The sequence below is a fragment of the Xenia sp. Carnegie-2017 genome, unplaced genomic scaffold (genome assembly GCF_021976095.1).
Source record: "Xenia sp. Carnegie-2017 unplaced genomic scaffold, XeniaSp_v1 HiC_scaffold_6, whole genome shotgun sequence".
Taxonomy (NCBI): domain Eukaryota; kingdom Metazoa; phylum Cnidaria; class Anthozoa; order Malacalcyonacea; family Xeniidae; genus Xenia; species Xenia sp. Carnegie-2017.
Genome location: NW_025813526.1, coordinates 10644264 through 10664972, shown reverse-complemented (window position 1 = coordinate 10664972; position 20709 = coordinate 10644264). Strand labels below are relative to the sequence as shown.

Genomic DNA, 20709 nt, shown 5'->3' with positions numbered 1-20709 from the left:
AGCCTCCTTACTATTAGCAAAAAATATTCGTATGAAAGCAACACAGGTTGCTAGGATTTTAAATCCAGCATTTTTAAAAGTTGGTAGTATACGGCGTGCAGATGAAGATGTTGCCAAGGCGAAAAATTGTGGAATTTTGTTGTTTGTGTACAGGTAGTGATAACGCTTCAGTACTTTTTTTTTGTCTTATTTAGATAGGAGATCATTTATAGGCGTGCTTCAAAGTTTATTCGTTTGTTTTTAAATATATTTGTGCGATTTACATAAGTATCTAGAAGTCAGTGAAGTAGGTTTGCAGATCCATTGAAACCTGGCAAATTCTTGTCTTGTTTCTGATCAAAACAAAAGTCTAACTGTTGAATTGCAATTAACGTTTTTCAATTTTAAAAAATATCAGAGGCTTAGGCATAACCTAATGAAGAATTAACATTATAAAAATTGTATACCACTTGAAGCTAAGCGAGAGAAAGAAGAAAATAAAAAGCAGGGACATAATTAAAAATCCAGCTTAATTAGTCTGCACTGTTCATACAATAAGATGATATACTTATCTGTATTTACTTTACAGCGTAAGATTTGCTTCGTATGTTCATATTTAGTCTTGGGTAAAACAGATACTTAAATAGATATACAAGAGCACTGGCAAAATTCTCAATTTTATAAAAATTTCTTAAACTAGTCTCCTTATTTTTCTTTAAGTGCTACTAAAGTGAAATTTTGGGTATCGATTTTTTTCTACAAAATTCAATTTTTCCTGATCACTTTGGATATATATATTTATCACGGATAATAATCCTGGATAAAAGAGCGCTCAATATTCTATATATTAGAAGAGTGTAAGATAAAATGAACTAAAATAAAATGAACAATTATTTGCTGTCGCTACTCGGAGTTTCACGCCGTAGGGCGATCTTCAGGCAACTGACAGATAATATTTTATTTGCTGACTATATACATCGACTAAAAGGTGTTAAGTTACATGACGGCATGCACTAAACATATCGGAACGTTTATTTAAAATGTTCTTTTTACGTCCTTTCAGGATAAGTAGCCTTTCTTCAAGGCAAAGACGGCAGGTTCTATGGTTTTTGTTCGGAGGTGGAAGTTGTTTGATGTAGTCCCATTTAACGTTGTAGTTACGTTTGTTTTCTTTCAGTGTCCACGTGTATTTAGAAAGTTCTGTCTCCATGCGGTATTTAATGTTCGTAATTGATTTAATGTGGTTTCGATATCGTATCTTCGATATCTTGTCTATATATATATATATATATATATACAAGATCTAGCAATAATAGATTGTTTATGACGTTTGGTCCGGGATAAAATACTATAAGTTTTGCTTTTACGCAACTCGTACGAATTTCCTTTGGGATAAGGTACTAAAAAAATGCATGGATGATCAGGTTCCTCTATAATCCTTTTGATCTCTTGGGTAGTTGCCAGTTCACGTCTGCTTTTCAAGGAAGGCAAGTAGTTTTTATCTAGTAAAATTTTTAAACTTCTTGTACACGTTCAATTTCTTGCTGTAAAAAATGTGGAAGTCCTGCCAGGACTGCCGATGCATACTTTAATACTGGTCTTATTTTTGACGTATATGTTAATAATCCAACATCTGAAGGTAATTGAGACCTCCTACAAAGTCAAGGATGATGTACTCTTTTATTTGCCTTGCATGTAATTTAATGTACATGTTCATTCCATTTAAGGTCATTTTGACATGTTACGCAGAGAAGTTTGAAATTAGTAACTCTTTCTATTTCTTCTTCACCAATAAATAGGGAGAGTGGTTATTGTATTGAGTCCGTAAAGCATATCCACATATCCTTTGTTTTTTTCGGATTCAGAGCCATTCTGTTATTATCAGCCCATTTCCGTAATTCGTCTATTACTTTTTGCATGAAACTGCATTCACCTCTTTCGAAAATCTGGTCTTGAGTGAAATCATCCGCATAGTTACGTGTTTTAGCATCTATTTTTTTAGGAATATTGTCCTCTAAATCATTTATATATACATTAAAGAGCACTGTTGATATGTCAGCGCCTTGTGGCACGCCTTAAGGGCAAGGTTGGATGGATGACATGGCTCCTTGTAGGTTCACTTGTTGCGTTCTTCCTGCCAAAAAAACTTCGAATCCATTGCCATTGATCGAATCCATTGAAAGGTTTATTAATTTTGATAGATGCTAATTTTTATAGTGATATGTTGTGATTCACCATGTCAAACGCCTTTTTAAAATCTATAAATAATACGTGAACTCCCTTTTTTCTTAATTGACAATTATCTGTTGCATTATACCAATTTTGAGTCATAGATATTAGAGCAGATACAGTAGATTGGCCATGAGTAAAGGCATGTTGGTTAGATTTATTTTGAGATCTGATTAATTCGAATGGAGTTGAAGTTTGTCTATTACTTTAGCCATTTGAGAAATGACAGATATAGGTCTGAAGTCCTTTTCAAACATTGCTTTGTTTATTCACTTTAACAACTGAGTCATTAGTGCATGTTTATATTGTTTGGGGTACTTGCATTGTTTTATATTTTGTGGTTACTATATTATATACGACTGGTGCAAGAGCTTTGCAAAAACGTTTAATTATCCATGACGGAATTTTGTCATCTCCTGTGTCTTTTTTAGGATTTAGGTGCTGTAGACAGCTCTTGACCTGCCCAATAGATGGTAAAGGAGGTTTAATATCCTTAAGCGTTTGGTTGATTAAGTTATCTTTAATTTTGTAGTTGGGTAATTGGCTTAACCAAGGTTTTTAAAGACTTGTTGTCATTTTTCAGCTAGTTCCAGTACATTTTCATCATAGACATTTCTTTTTACATTATTCCCGATATTAATTACCAGCATCAAGGAGATTGATGTATACAATTTTTTAGGGTTAGTCATACGAAAGTCTTTTGTTTTTCGTGTATAATATAAAATTTTGGCATTGTTTATAAGTTATGAGACATCAGAACATAGTTTTTCATAACGTGCTTGATTATTACAAGAATAAGCACGTTTTCTGGCTTTGATCTTTGATTTTATAAAGCTTGTCGTCCAAGGTTTATCTGAAGTATGCATTCGTACTGTTTTTTCAGGAATAGTTTCATCCATAATACTAAGCATCGTCCAGGGAAAAGCATTTACTTTTCCATCCACATCTTCTACATTAAAGATCTCCGACCTATAGAAATATATCTTCAAGAAAAGTTTTCTGCATAAGCCTTCTTTCGCAGGTGTTTAGAGTCTTACCCTTCTGGGACTTGTTGGTGTTTTTTCTTTCTGTTTTGGCACTAATAGAAGGCATTTGTGATCAAAACGTCCTAATGCTGGTAGATACTGTGTTGGTTTGTACATATCTAGCATATTCGTCAATACTTGATTCTAAACGTTTTTTCTTCTGGTTGGGTATAGGATAGATTTTTTTAAATTGAAGCAATTACATAGATTAGTCAAGATTAATTTATTAAAGTATCTAGCAACTATAATTGAAGAGGTTGGACGCTCACATAGTAACTGATCTAAATTTTTAATGAGATATTCATTTACATCATGTTCTTTTTCGGCACTTTGTCCAGGTACATAATAAAATAATAACAATAATAATTGCACTAAATGGGCGAGGCGTTCTTGTTGGTTTAAGAACTAAACATAGCACCTCGTTATCATTGTCTTCATCAAATAACTTACGAATAACAGGTTTACTTTGATGTATATAAGTAAGAACTTCTCCGCCAAGGGTGGGTCTGTCTTTGCGAAATATTTTGTATTCATCATTAATCGATATTGATGTGTCTGGTATACTTGGGGAAAGCCAGGATTCTGCAATCAGTACAACTTCGGGACCTTTATTCATGACGACTCCATGTAATTCATAAATTTTATTAGTTATTTGACATGCATTTGTGAGCATGAGTGTTGGTAGAAAGGTTTTGACTGTATCATTACTATTAGTTTTAATTTCTATACAGTTGCATTTGCCATAATTCATATTGTATCCGTTATATATTTTAATATGTTTGATTGGTTTTCTCTTGGTTATACGTAAGTCAATCGAGAAGATGTTATCATTGGCTGTATAATGTAATGGTATTAAACCGCGATGCATACGATCCATTTTCCTCCCCAGCTTAGCCCCGAACCAGTACTATGCTGAGAACAAACGATAACATGCAGTTCAACAGTAGTTATTTCTTGTTCAGTGTTTGATGAACAAAGTGTAGGTATGTTAGCCATTCTTTTGCTTTGTTCTTCCTTTTGCAAGATGTCTGATAATCGTACTTCAAAAAAGCTTGTTGGCGAAGATCTTGGTGATGTGATTGTGGTCGGGATGATGGTAATACCGAAAAGGGGTACTTTTATGATAAAAATTGTTTTTCTTTGTTCCTTTAGAAGATGTTTGAAATGGTGGATATTTAATGGCGTTAAATTTGACTGGATATTTACCATCCTTTGAGGTGTTTTGCTTTGAGTTTTGGAAAACAGTAGTAGGACTCAGCAGTTTCTTGGTGTTAATTGCTGTAAGCGATATTAAATTTTGTTCTTGATCAGAAAAGACATCAGGAGTTGTATCAACTGGGTTTGATGACTTCTGTTCCTGATGGATAGTAGCAACAGAGTTTTTTATCTGGAGTTGTTCCATGCCAGCAGGATTAGCAGAGTATTTAACACGTTGTTTTTCACAATATTTAGTCATTTGCATTGAAAACGTGCAATTGAAATTCTGTTTGTTATTAATTGTAGTATAATTTTGTAGCGTAACCGGACAGTTTTTCGCATTGGTGTAATTATTTTTGTGTTTGGCACAATGTATTTCTAGTTAATCATCAAGAGAGTTAAGCGATTGTGATGGAACAAAATTATTGCAAATTTTAAATTCATATCTTTTGTTTCTAGTTTTAATAGCTCGGTCAGTCTATATGTTTTCAAATCCTTTTTTCAACATTAATACATCCGTTCTAAGTTCTTCAAGTTTGATATTTTTATCCCTTTGTACTTGCAACTCTGTTTACGATGCCCTTATGTCGTCTACAAGAATTTGAGCATTTGCTTCGCGGGGAAAAGATTGGGTATTTTCCAAGTTTTAAAGTGCATCGACTCGGCTTTGAAGAATTTCGATATCATGTTTAATATCTTCGACACACCTATTAATGTTAACATTTGGCGATAAAGATGTCATTCCAACCGAGGCTTGCGAAGGAATACGATGTAAACAACTACAACATATCTTTGTATTTGCTTTAAATTCTTCCAAAGTTGCAGATAAACACATTTGAATTAGACAATATCTTCATTTAATTTCAAACACCGCACTGCATAAAACATTCATACAATATCTTGGTTGATCACAGCTTTCTCCTTGAAACATCAATGTATTCTGTCTACCACAGTACCAAGTACAAACCAGATCATTGCTTGAACTGACAAACCTTTTTGAACTAACTCGCGTTGATGACCATCTGCCTCGTTGATCAAGGCTATTTTCGAAAAAATCTTGCAGTGTTTTTAAACAACTTTGCCATTTTAATCGTTTTCCATCATAAGCAATACATTTAGAGGCTTCAAAACTATAAATTCTGTCTATATCACAAGTAAGATTGCATTGATCGCGAGACAATAAAACACAAACTTCCGCCATCTTAGTACATTTAATCCAATAAACCTTGACATTTTATACGGATGTGACGCAATTAGAAAGACGGATGTCGAAGTATGAGCATATATTTACTTGTATTTTGTCAGGTATTTTACACACATTCACAAAAAAATACCATTTTTCAAGCAGTTGACCCTGTCTTGCATTGCTAAAACAATCACCAAACTAAATGTGTACAAACTTTAAAAGAGTCAAGGCATTATCGAGAAAAAGAGAACAAGGTCCGGATACTGAAAACTCCGATACATCAAATGAAAATTTAATTACGAATTCCAGCAATGAGGATATACTATTGGCTAACTCGTTTGTTAATTCTTACTAAAATGAGCCTCAAGCAAACGCAGTCGGAAGACCAGAACGGAAGCGTCGTGAAATGCATGAAAATGAGTTCGTACATTTTTGATTTTTAATTTTCTTTTTATAAATGGCAGATTAAATCTTACGATGGATGGTTGCTCGAATGCTAATGCAGCTGATTGTGTTGTTGAAATTTGTGATGTTTCACTATTTTTTTGTGCCGAGTCAAAATAAACAATCAAATAAACATTTATAGTTTTAGTTACATATTTAGAGCAGTTGCACACCTTTGGTTAATTTGATGACTGTGTGAAAGCACAAAAAAAACTAATGAGGATACATTCCTGATAGCATAGTATCTTATTTTGGTGCTTAAAACTTTGCCTGTTATAAATGTTTCTCGAATAATTCTTTTGGACAAAAACTTTAAGGATGTCCTCCCATAGGCTGTACCTGTAGCAGATATAGGGTACCTCAAATCCCTCACGACAGGTACATAAACTTTCTCAAAAATTACTTAATGACTGGGATCATAAATTTTTCTCCAGTTAAGTTACAAATTACAATCAGCGTGTAGTATTTGATGACAAATAACTCAAATCCGATTCCAGTTCTTATACTATGCCACTTTGCAACAAAGTAAACTTTCTAAGGTACTTGTCAGCGGCTTTTGAGGAATATGACATTGAATAAGCACTCTTATTGGCAAAAATTTGCATTTGCCATGGCTTCTCACGGATTTTAAGATACGAGGGAAAAATTTGAGGCTCTAGAAGAATATTTTGTGGCATTATACATAAATGTTAGACCTTGAACTCTGTTTGTAACAATGTCTATGATTTCCTACGACCTTCTGCGTTTGATCTAAAATAGAGTTTAATTGGTGCATTTATTCAACCCCCTCGGGAGCAGCAAGCGTGCCTTACAAATATTCCTTTCTTTATCTTTTGATATTGTGGAAATATTATCATTACTTGTGAGTTACGGCACTCTACTTCTTTGGATAGAGATTGCTTTCAAGAAGCCCAAGCGACAATGAAGAGCAACAACAGACACGAAGCAAGCTCTGTTGCGTCTGTATAGCGACTGGTGCAGGCAGATAGACAAAAAGCCAAGATTGTCAATGTCTTGTGTTTTATAATTTTTTATTTGCAAAAGTCGTTCGTTTACTAATAGAAGTCTTATTCCAATCTAATAATGGAACAACCTATTAATAGCTTGTAAATTAATAATTCTTATTGCATTCTTTTAAAGAAAATCGAGAGTGTATACACATTTTACTATATATGGCAATATTAACATATGCTCAACTAATAATAAGTACGTACTATAAGGCTATTGACTGTGTGATATGTAAAGTTTAGGACGTATTCGAGGCGTATTTGAGCTAAAGAAAGATCTTTTGAACCTAGCAAGTCCCAACTTAATTTAATTGTGTTGCGGTTAAATTGTTTTCAGAGTTTGTGGTCTATGGGAAAGTGCTTGTCAATTAGTGAATTGAATTTATAGCCAATGCTTGTGCTAACGTTTTTGCTGTATACTGGGTCGTACCAGAGTATGTTATTTCTAAGTCTGTTCTTCCGGTTTGTAGTAGCGTTTGGTTCATATTTCAGTGAATAATGATATCCATTTTCGTCAAGTACTTTTTGGTATGGAGGAATTGCTTGGTCGAATGATGCTCCGTCGGATGATAAGGATGAAAAGTGTTTGTTAATTGTATCGGGTATGTTCTTTGTAATGCTTGGAGGATGGTTGCTTTCGTGGTGGATGTATTGCAAAGAGGTGTTGGGCTTAGTGTAAGGTCGATTGGAAGAATTCTTTAGATTGAACGTGATGTCGAGGAAGTTAACGACTTTTTTGTTATTTTCGATAGTGATACGCAATCCGTTGTTGTTAAATACGCGGCATACCTCTTTTTTAATTTTTTCTGTTTCTTTAGGTGTTGCTTGAGTAATGGTTAGTCCGCCGTCGCGATAGAGTCCTATGTTAATTATGATGTGTTGTAGTTGTGAGAGGATATAGCTACCTCTGTTCGCTTCCATATTAATAAAATGGAACATATTATTAATAACCATAACAAAGGCATATTAAGAGAACCTGACAATACTAATGACACCATCAATGACAAAAATACACAAACTAAAACATGCAACTGCCGACAAAAACAAAACTGCCCACTTAACGAAAACTGCCTACAATTATTTGTCATCTACCAAGCAACTGTGAAACCTTGCGAGCGTCTATCCGTAACTTTGCGTTTCCTCGCCACAGGTTCGAACTGAGGAAATATATTATCTTTTTGTTCAATTCATTCCTGTACATGAGCAACTGATTATTTATGTTATTTTAACTGAGGAGAAACATTCAGGAGTTTGTCATTCCAGTTTCGTATCGGTGAACGAACAATTTCTGAAATTGTGGAAGAGACATGCCAAGCTCTGTATATGTCTCTAAAACAACAATATTTGAAGGTAATAAAAGTTTTAATAGGCAATAGATTGAACATGTCACTTTGAAATAAACTTTAGACAAGTTATGTTTAGATAATACAAAATTTCATGATACAAATATGTTTACAAATGGTTGTCAAGTGTTGTGTTGTTCAATGTTCATGTACATTGGATGGAGACTGAATAGAAGGAGAAGAAAACTGAAACTGCCTAGTGTTGTCTGCAACTTGTAGAGTTGGGTGGAATCCAGTGTGCTGTCTTTGGAATGGGAGACTGTATGTTGATTATTCAGTTGAGATTGAAATCTTGAAACTATATCATCAACTTTGGATCTATTTGTTGGGTGGTTTAATGGTCAAAAAGTTTGATCTTGTGAAGAAGTAGGTGTTACCATTCCAAAAGTCTGCCTAGTCAAAAGCTCTCCACTTTGTGCTTGGAACAAAGTGTTATTGATGTGATGTTGAGCCACAAAACGTACTTTGGGTTCTAGTTCTGCTAATGTGTAGGATACATATCGACCAAAAGTATCCGTTTGGTTCTTTCGTTTATTGTCAGTTTTTAGTTTCTTATTTTGTTTTTCTGACATTGACTTAGCCAGTCCTTTGATGAGATGGTATTCTTCTTCTGCTTGCTTCTTTCTACTATTTTTAACTGAAATGGCTCTTTAGTTGATCTTGTTAAAGAAAAAATTATTACCTTACTGATTAACTGAACTGCTAAACAATGCATTTCAATTTAGAAGATAACTAAGACTAAATTATATTTTAAAACAATTAACTGCTATCTTGCCTCATGAAAATTGAAAAGGGAGCAATAGTCTTGTACGAAATATTTCATGATATTAAAATAAAACTTTTCACCTCTCCCTGTTTCTCATCAACATCTAAATGGTTATAAACAGGAACAATATGCACTAATACATAAATTCATGTATCTGATTTACATGTTGATGATCCATAAATTTTTCTACTTTCCTTTTTACAGATTTTCTAGCACAAAAATATATGCCATATAGTATCAATGAGAAAATTTGGCAACATGTAACCAAACAATTTGATGTGTCTAATTTAATGTTTGCACGGATGCTACTTACAGAATCCATATTGGATATAGGGACTCTTGTTGCAATGTAAGGTGCCAGAAACTGCAGCTTTTCCAACAACCAGGTTCCTCTCTTTGTCGGATTTTTCCGTGCACTTCCACTTGGAGCAATCTTTTAGCCCTTGTATAACTGTTCCTGAGGGACTTCAGCTTAGCTTTTACCCATTCAACTGCAATATACAGATGATATAATATAAGGGGGAATACAGCACATGGCAAAGATTCATAACTTACCAGTTTGTCCTAACTTTTCTGCAATATTTTGATAAGCTTTCTCGCGTGCATCACGGTTCTTGAAGTCGGACGATCGCACATCGTATAAACACCGATAATCAGGCCAGATGTCAACCAACTGGTCTTCTAAGATAGCTTCCGTAACAATTTCACTACATTCGTTCTGATTTAACGTGTTAATGCCATTGAGTTCTATAATAACTGGAGCGGCTATCTCAAGCGCGGCCTTAGATATCTCATGATGCCAAAAAAATGGCGGATTTCGTCCTTTGCCGCTGAGATTTACCGAAATTGACCGCTTTTCCGAAAATTTCACAATTTCCCACTCCCTCCTGAGGAAAGAGAGAGGAAAATGTATGTGTGTATATGGGATTCAGCAAGCAATTTTTCGATAAAAATCAAGGTAAAAACCTTAAATTCATAACAGCGAGTCAACTGTGGTTGTCAGTTATCTGCTCCTACGAGGATGCATTGATAACTATCGACGAAAGACCTATATGTTGGCTACACATGTATGAATGCAGATGTGCGTCGTTTTCTTACCAGCGTCAAATTTGTTTGATCGATTAAACTCTTTAGTCTATACAAAAAAGTATATCATAGTTCATCTCCACGGTTCACGAGAGAAGTCAGCTTATTTGTTATCATTGCTTTTTGCTTCTTTTCATGCAATGGGCAATGGCTTTTTGCCACAATTGTAGGATTTTTACTTGTTTCTTTAAAAAGTACATATTAAATCTCTATATTTACGGATTTTCTGTAATTAGTTTCATATGAAATTTCAAAAGACTCAAGTTGCATAGGTTTGGTAGATGAAAACAAACAATATTGTATAGAAAGTACTTTAAGTAACCGGTGTGATGGTTACAAATTACATAGGTTGTATTGGATATATGGCACAAAAGAAACAAGTTCTTTGCTTTATTGGGATGATTTGGATGGTTGGTAGAGGATGAAGAATTTTTCTTTGAGGCAAATTTGCATCTTTACTGGTGCTGTTGTATGGTTTGCAGTGTGTGATGATATTCCATGAGATGTCGTGGTCGATATTTTGTTCTCTGGGTCCAAATGTGCTTACTGCGCTGATGAAGTTCGTAGATTTTTGTGGCGGAAAGAGGCAGTGTGATTTCTATGTCTAGTCTTAAATTCGTTTTCTGAAGTCCAATGTACGTATCAGTTGTGTTATTGTCTTTGTTTTACAGTAGTTGGTGAACAACGGATGAAAGGCATTTCCGTTAAGGGCAGTTTTGTTTTGTCGGCAGTTGCATGTTTGTAAGTGTCTTTGTTCTCGATGTTGTCGTTAGTTTTGTCTGATGTTCTCAGTATATGTTTGTTATGGTTGTTGATTATTTGTTCGATATTGTTGCAGCTGTAGCTGAGTTTGATGGTATTACGATTGAATATTTCCCTGAGTTTATGGTCTATGGGGAAGTGTTTGTCGATTAATGAAAGGAATTTGTGGCCAATGTTCGTGTAGACGTTTTTGCTGAATGGAGGGTTGTACCAAAGTATGTTTTGTCGAAGTCTGTTTTTCCGTTTGATAGTAGCGTCTGAGTCGAATTTTAGTGTGTATCGGTATCCGTTTTCGTCGAGTGCTTTTTGGTATGGTGTAGTTATTTGGTCAAATGATGCTTTGTCGGATGATAGTGAAGATAGACGTTTGTTGATGGCGTCGGGTATGTTCTTCGTTATGGTTGGTGGATGGTTGCTTTCGCTGTGGACGTATTGCAAAGAAGTGTTGGGTTTTGTGTAAGGGCGATATGAAAAATTGTTGAGATTGAAGGTGATGTCAAGGAAGTCGATGACTTTTTTGTTTGCTTCAATAGTTATGCGTAGTCCATTGTTGTTGAATATTCGGCATATTTCCTTTTTAATGTTCTCTGTTTCTCGTGGTGTGGTGTTTGAAATGGCAAGTCCGTCGTCTCTATAAAGTCCTATGTCTGTTGTGATGTTTTGTAGTTGAGAAAGGAGATAGCTTCCTACGAGTTCGCATGTCTCAGCTCCGACGAAGCTACCCATTGTGACGTCGAATATTGAGTTATATTTCTTTCGCCAGGGTTGTTGGTTGTGTATAAGGAATTAATTCTTAGCGTGTATAATGATGTTTTTTTCGGCGTTTGTGATGTTGTCGTAGGTTGAGGCAAAATTCAGTGCTTTGTTTAAAGGTCTTGATTAATGGATGGATAAAAGTGTACGATGTCGAAGGATATGAAGGTGACGTTTTTTTTGTGTTTGATAGATTTGAACCACTGGATTACAGATGATGAGTTTTTCCATTGGTTGTATGAGGTTGTTTTTAGGATGTTGCTGTTAATTCTGTCCAGTATTTTCTTGCTAATTTTACCAACTTCAGATTTTGTTGGGTTGATAAGTCGGCAGGTTGGTTTATTCGTAAAGTTTGGTTTATGGTCTTTGAGTGTTATGAATGCATTTTTATGGGCTTCTACTCGGTCAGATATACCCAGTCGTGATGTGATGTTTTTGTCTTCGGTGTGGATGGCTTTTATTGTGTCGGCGTTTTATTTCTTGTATGATTTTGTGATGTTTTGTTCAAGGAGGTCGTAGTATGCTGGCTTGTCTAGTTTGTAGAAAGTTGATGTTTTGTCGGCAGCGATTAGAAGCTTCGTTTCGTGTTTCATGGTAGTGGTGTGGTCTTTCATTTTGGTAAGGAATGGGCTATTCACGTCTTTAAAACTTTATCGATTGTATCATTTTCGTCATGTCTTTGTCGAAATCTTTTAGGTCGTCGATCGGTGGAGGGTTTTTAGTACTCTTGAAGCTATAGGTATCTTTATAATCGGTGGTAGTATTCGGGTTAAGGAAGAAGTAAGCTTTCCAGCGCATATTACGAAGGAAGGTCTCAGATTTTTCAATAAGTCGTTGTAAGTATTCATTCGGTGATGGTAGGGGAATGTTCTTGATCCGATACACACTAAAATTCAATTCAGACGCTACTATCAAACGAAAAAACAGACTTCGACAAAACATACTTTGGTACAACCCTCCATTTAGCAAAAACGTCTACACGAACAATGGCCACAAATTCCTTTCATTAATCGACAAACACTTCCCCATAGACCATAAACTCAGGAAAATATTCAACCGTAACACCATCAAACTCAGCTACAGCTGCATGAACAATATCGAACAAATAATCAACAACCATAACAAACATATACTGAGAACATCAGACAAAACTAACGACAACACCGCGAACAAAAGGACACTTACAAAAACATGCAACTGCCGACAAAAACAAAACTGCCCACTTAACGGAAACTGCCTGCAGTCATCCGTTGTTGACCAAGCTACTGTAAAACGCAAAGACAATAACACAACTGAGACGTACATTGGACTTACAGAAAACGAATTTAAGACTAGACATAGAAATCACACTGCCTCTTTCCGCCACAAAAAACTACGAAACTCGACCGAGCTCAGTAAGCACATTTGGACCCTTAAAGACAGCAATATCGACCACGACATCTCATGGAATATCATCACACACAGCAAACCATACAACAGCACCAGTAAAAGATGCAACCTTTGCCTCAAAGAAAAACTCTTCATCCTCTACCAACCATCCAAATCATCCCTCAATAAACGCAACAAACTTGTTTCCTCTTGTCGCCATAGATCCAAAACACTCCTATGTAATTTGTAACCATACACCTTAATTAATACTCTAACTTGCGTCATTTAACTTGAAACTATACAACTTGATTAATACACTAACTTCCGTCATCTTGTATATATATACTAAGCATTTAAGTATTTTATTCATTAAATCCCCTGAAGAGTGAGCAATCACGAAACAGGCTTGTCGGGATGAATCTGTAGTTCTGTGATTTTTCTCTACACCACTACACATATTTACGCTCTGCTCTCGAGCATCGAGCACTGTTTTATACGGAAAATCATAAATTATAAACTTCCTATATATATATATATATATATATATATATATAGATATATATTTATATATATATATATATATATATATATATATATATATATATATATATATATATATATTATGATAATGATAAGGATTCTCAGGATTTTATTTTGAAATTTTTATTAAGCCTTTAACTCGGTGCTTCGAGCCTTCGTCAGAATGTGCGAATATATTATTTACAAAGATTTTGTAGGCGTTTGTAGCGTCTGATTAGTTGGTTAGTAGTTGAGTTGATATTATTGGATGGTGTAAGATGCGTTGTCATGGTTTTGGGTGTATGGATTGCGTTAATGGAATTTGAGTGTTTTATTTTAGTCGTTGTGTTATTAGTTTGTTGTCTTGGTTTTGTCTTTAGTTGTGAATAGATGATGGGGATGTCAATATGTCTGTTTATTGTGTTGTTGTCTTTGCTGTACCATGCCTCTTTGAATTCTCGTGCGTGTTTGGTCTGTGTGCGTCCAAGAAGTTGTGTTTTTGTCCAGTCTAATGTGTGTTTCGTATCGTAGGTATTTTCTGCTTGTAGTGATTTTGGGTTCATATGCAACTAACACAAAATTAGTTGCATATGAACTCTCTTTAACAGGATTAAAACACACTGCAATACAGAAGAAGCCAAGAAGAATGAACGCAACTAGTTATACTCTACATTCAAAAACAACAATTACTCACGAAACTTTATCAACAAAGTACTAAACAACATACACAACAAACCACAAACTGAAAAACCTAACGAAGGTACAGACGAACAAGTAAAAATAGTGACATTACCATATATAAACGGAACATCAGAAATGACATCAAGACTACTCCGACCATTCAAAATAAACATCGCACATAAACCAACATACAAACTCAAATCATACTTCACTAAACATAAAGACCGAACAACGACATTTGATACAACCAACGCGATCTACATGATACCATATAAAGATTGCCCAAACAGTACATAGGACAAACATCCAAGAAAATTGAAACAAGACTAACTGAACACAAGAATGCCATCAAACGATGCGACCCAAAATCACTACAAGCAGAACATACCTACGATACCAACCACACATTTTACTGGACATAAACACAACTTCTTGGACGCGCACAGACAAAACACGCACTAGAATTCGAAGAAGCATGGTACAGCAAAGACAACAACATAATGAACAGACATATTGACATCTCCATCATCTATTCACAACTAAAGACAAAACCAAAGCAACAAACTAATAACACATCGACCAAAATAAAACACTCGAATTTCATTAACGCAATCCATGCACCCGATACCATGACAACGCATCTTATATCATCCAATAATATCAACTCAACTACTAGCCAACCAATCAGACGCTCCAACCCCCTACAAAATCTTTGTAAATAATATATTCTTACATTCTGACGAAGGCTCGAAGTATCGAGTTGAAAGCTTAACTAAAATTTCAAAATAAAAATCCAGAGAATCTTTAATATTATCATAATATGCCTGGGTTAACAATTTCCTGGGTTACCATTTATATATAAATATATATATATACAAAGTGTATATACAATGTGCCCTCCCGGCTTTCACCATATTAAAATTGTGACCCCTGCACTTGGGACACAGGACGTACGGTTTAACATATATATATATAAACCTCAAGTATATATATCCAAAATATATATATGCAAAGCTCACCTTTATAGGTTCGAGCACTGTGGTGACTCTACAATACAATGCATACAATGTGTAATCGTACGTCCTGTGTCCCAAGTGCAGGAGTCACCATTTTAATATGGTGATAGCCAGGAGAGCACATTGTATATACACTTTGTATATATATATATATTTATATATATATTTATATATATATATATATATATATATATATATATATATATATATATATATATATATATATATATATATATATATATATATATATATAGTTAACTTCTTTGGTGAGTAAATAGACGGGCTGAAAGAAATTATTGACGTAAAATAGACCATGTTTTTACGTACTACAGTGACATGAACGAGCTACTTGAACGACATCGTTTTAGTAGGCCAATATAAAGTAATAACAAATATGACTTGTGGGAAAAGAATTAAGTCAAATGATAAATCACAGTCAAAAAGACTGTGTAACACTGCGGTTTTTGTCTTCATGAAGTTTCAAACAAGTAACAGGAGACACGGCTGCGGGCTTGCACAAATGTACTGCATGTAGAATTAGCCGTCGTGTTACTGTTGTGCTTTCATGGAGTCTTGACGAGTTTGTATAGTTCCCTCAGACACAAGTTGAGCGACATGTAAATAACCAAGGTATAGACTATGTATGCAAGGTTTTTCAAACATCATTTCTCTTGTCATTTTTTGTTAAATAAATAGTAATTTTTGTCATTAGGTTTACGTAGAAATCCCAACATTGTCCAAGGAGAAACAAATGTAAATTAGTATTGTATACATCCACCTGTTGAATTCTGTCAAAATAAACAAGTACTTGCTGCAACGTTCGAGATATGTTTTAAATAAAGTATGTCACTGTTTTTTAAAGTTTCTACTCTCGACATTTTCTATTTCAAAATGCATATTTGAAAGTAAGCATACAATTGACTAAATAAACATCAAGCTCCATCGAACCCACCCATGTCTGGATGTCAAAGCTGCCTTTAAAAAAATATCAGTTTTTTCTATTACAAGTGCCTTCCATCTATTATTTTTAAAACGTCTTCCTGTAAACTCCTTCTCTGGGTGCTTAACTTTGAAATAAAATATCACTTATTATAAGCTGCATGCTGTTATAATTTGGCAATATCATAGCAGCTGTGAATTTTTAGTGGTAGTCAGTAGCATAGCCAGCCCGACTTTTTACTCCCGCTTTGCAAATATTTTTTCTTCACAGACGGAGAGAACAATAAATTTCTAAAGAAATGAATAATGTTTATCTTTCAGAATCTACATAGCGGGAATAAATCTGTAGAATGGCTACATTACTGGTTGTAGTAGTAAATAATTATTAGAATTGCCAATAATACAAGTGCACAACAATGGTTTAACATTCTTTCTTTTCCTACCTCAAAAAATACATGGTCGTTCTTTTCCAATTTGTGAAGCATTGCAAATCTTTGAAATACACCAGTACCGTAATCCTCCAATAAGATTAGTCCACCTTTTACAAACCCTATTGGATTGTAGAAGTCCCAATTTTCACCTACAGGATTAAAACTTGTTTGCTCAATATAGCTTTGTCCAAATTTCCGTTGTGGTAATCCACTAAAGTCAAACTGCCATGTTGACTTGTTTTTAATGTCCCCTTTGAAGATACAGCCAAAATCTACAAAACATGTGGCATAAATAATGCAAGAATCTTGTGAAATTTATAAAAAAAGAGTGGCAGGTAATATGTAATATTTAGAAAAAATCATGAAGCAACAATGGTAGAGCTGAAGCAAAAATTTTCTAAAACTTGAAGATTTATCTAATTCTATGTATAATTTAAGTTTAAAACTTTTGCGCCGTTTCTAAGAGTTATTTTATTAAGTTTTAGAGAATACTGTATTCTTCTAATGAAGTACTTTTTTTACAAAATACGTCATTCAAGGATGTCTTAATTATTGTTACCAAACAACAAAATTGTACTTTTTCCATTGTATTTAAACTTATTCGGATTTTCAAAATCAAATCCTACTAAATATAGCACTCTATAGTAATTGCATTTTATTTTTAAATGAAATATCAGAAGAATTACCAAGCTATTTTGTAGCATGAAGTTACGCTAAGGCCTGTTTCTAAGTTTTGAAGTATTAATGCAAAATGTTGCATACAAGCAAGGGCTTGTGGTTAGAGTAAAAGGTTAAGTGACGACGAAATAAGAATTGGTGGAATTTCGTGACTGCAAATACGATGGCTATTGCGTCTTTGTCTAGCTGGCAATACCGTTTCTGATTTTAAGAGCGTCCTACATAGATGCATATGCATTAGGTTTTTTTGAACAATCCTTCATTTTGTGTGCTAAAACTTCTAATATTTCATCAGGCAATATATCACATGAAACAAGCAACTGTTTTCCGTGGGTTGTACTGTACCAAAACTTTTGATGATTGTAGAAGGGATTTTCATGGATTGTATAAATATGTAGAACAATTATATTGTACGTTGACCGAGCGTTTTTTCGTTGACTCGTAGGAACGTAAATAAGTCGTCGGGACCGACGTTAATACCAACGTTGCATAGACATTTTTTAACGTGGAATAATTACGTGGGGCGAACGTTGAGAACTAATGTCGAGACAACGTTACAATTTACTTTACTATAACGTTTTTTCGTGGACTCGTAGGGACGTAAATGCAACGTGCAAACTGGCGTTAATAAAAATGTTGTAGAGATATTATTTTAACGAAACGTTAAATGAAATAATACATCGAACACTAAGATGCTTCGGGAAATTTACATTAAAAAAGAACTATTTTGTAGTTTTGTTATGACACGTTAACAAATATAGCGTTGACAAGGCTAAGGATATATATAACATATAGCACAAAACTACTGTAAACAACGATACATACTATTTTTCTTTGCAAAATAAGATAAGTTAGACGATATGTAATATATAAACCAGGTTAAAACTATTAATAATATGAATGCTTTAAAAGTAGAAAACTAGCTATATATTATAAGACGTTTGCGTCCTTGCGTATTTGTTTTTGCAAAAACGTCCTTAAAAACTCTATCGAACTTGCGTTTAAAGTCCATATATCGCCTAAAATTTCAAATTCTTTTTCATGAAAGGGTGACACAAATCTCTCGAGCCAGGCTCTGTTGTTTATATATATCCCCTCGCTTATATTGTTCTTGGCGTCTTGTTTTAACGATCCTAAACAATTCGAACAACATTAGTTAATAATCTAATGAAATATGTTTAAATAAGGAATGAGGAGAACGCTTTTTCCTAATCTTTGCAATAAAAAAGTTAAAGGTATCACGAAAATATATTCTTTATCGTATGTTCACAGTAAATATATAAAACACACACATAAACACGCAAGTCAGTCTTTAATAATAATAAACACATATCCTAATACCATATACATGAAACCAAAAAAAAAAATTCAGTAGCGTATCCAGCCTGTAGATTTACTCCCGCAATGCAAATTCTGAAATATTAACATTATTCCTTTCTTCAGAAATATATTGTTCACACGATCAGTGAACACAAAAATATTTGCATAGCGGGAGTAAAAAGTTAGGCTGGCTAAGCTACTGAAAAACACTACTTACTTTAAAAATGTTATACCTGCAAACGTACTGCATGAAAATTGTCCCTTTGAAAATAATGTAAACAAACAGAATTTCGTCGTCTGCTTTTGTATCAAGGATCTCGCAGACTACTCATTTAAAATTTGAACACCAAATAGACAGATTAATAACTTACTTTCAAATATACTACAGGAACAAAACATCGTCAAAACATCAAGAGTCGGCGTTATCTTTGTATATTTATTGTACGAAAACTCGATCGGCAAAGCCAACCAAGTTTGAGATTAATCTATCTGCCAGAAAAACGTAAATAAAAGGCAAGTCATCTATATGACTTAAAGTTATAGCTGCTTTATTTAACTTTGCATTTGAAATGAATTCAATTAAAAAAACTTTAAAGATACTTACCATAAAACTCAAGACTTATGACACTTCAACCAGAACAGTTATGGTTTTTATGTCAGTAGATCGATGAAAGTCTTAATAACTTGTTGAATATTTTTACAAAATTAATTGGCCAAGCACCATATCGACTAACATTTGTTCAAATAAATGACTAAGATCCAACTCTACAAAGGTATTACCTCGCGCCAGCTTATTGTAAATTTAGTTTAGGAGTTGAGTATGCATGTAGTTTTTACACTGTGTTAACTTGTAGTTTAAAATCACCAAAATCTCTCAACGTTCCATCTTGCATACTTACTGGTATCACTGCCGTAGCCAATTCTGAAAACTGCATCGGTCAATTGTCCCAGACTTTACAAACTTTTCGAGGTCTTGTCCAATCTTTTCACGCTAAGTGTATGGTACATTGAGAAAAACAAGGGTAGCTGCAGGATTCACATAAATCTTAGCTGTGGTTTCTTGAAGTGTGCTAAAGTCGTCTTGAAACAGACGAAAATAACCGTGAGGAATCTTATCCAGATGTTGTTTAGTTGATGTTATGGTTTTTTATCATGGGCCTAGTTCAGAATTTTTTAAAATCCAACCAATTCCTTACAAGAAGTCAAAACTTTTTGCCACTACTAATAACGGAAACTTGAATTTTTTTACCTTCATGCAACACTGTAATATCATTGAAACCCATTGGTTTCACTATCTCCTTATTGTATGTAAACATAACCACTCCCGAATGAACTATGGATAGGAGTTTCCCACTGCTGTGCATTCTTTGATATTTATAGCTTCACTTATAACAGACAATAAACCTCCAGTAGAAATCTCCATGTTTATGGGTGTTCCATTAATGAACATAGCATTTTACATGAAGTTGGGTCGTTACTCTTAAAGGTTCATATTGAATAATAAGATGAGGCAGTTTCTTCACACAAACTTTCAACATTTGCATACCCTAGTCCTGTTTCTGAAAGGTAATTGGTACGTTTGATTCTCTCACCTTACTTATCCTTCCCTTTGCTTTCACAAACCCTGGAGATATGACTAAATTTGCGGCATGCATGACATTTTGCACTTTTTAAATCTACACTCCCTGGGGTTGTGCTTTCCATTGCAAACAAAACGCCACGGGTTATGTGTACCTTAAAAGTATCCCTAAGCGTTATCAAGCCTGTTACGCACTTTTCAGGGAAGACTTTTTTTTAGATATCAAGTGTTCTTCTCGAATAATTCAACAGTACAAGAGAGGTGAAGTGCCGCTTTAAAGTTAGTTTTGTTTCAGCTAATAATAGCTGTTAGATTTTATGGTCATTTGTCGCACACACAAGTTGAACTCGTAGTTGATTTTCGTCAAATTTGAACTTAATTGGCAGTCCTTTGATAAACGC

At 34.4% G+C, this 20709-nt stretch overlaps 1 protein-coding gene and 1 long non-coding RNA gene across 4 annotated transcripts in view; both read right to left on the bottom strand.

The window, feature by feature from the left end:
- Positions 1 to 20709, bottom strand: part of LOC124456808 — a 119960-nt gene that overhangs the window by 9520 nt on the left and 89731 nt on the right. For all 3 annotated transcript variants that reach the window (XM_047007148.1, XM_047007147.1, XM_047007150.1), the window contains exon 5: positions 16744 to 17003. In XM_047007148.1, coding sequence (XP_046863104.1) covers positions 16744 to 17003 — 260 coding nt within the window. The remainder of the gene's footprint in view (positions 1 to 16743; positions 17004 to 20709) is intronic.
- LOC124456813 lies at positions 18038 to 19238 on the bottom strand. Its single transcript, XR_006952478.1, has 2 exons — positions 19101 to 19238; positions 18038 to 18542 (listed from the first exon to the last, which is right to left on the bottom strand). It is a non-coding gene; the product is annotated as an uncharacterized LOC124456813 (long non-coding RNA).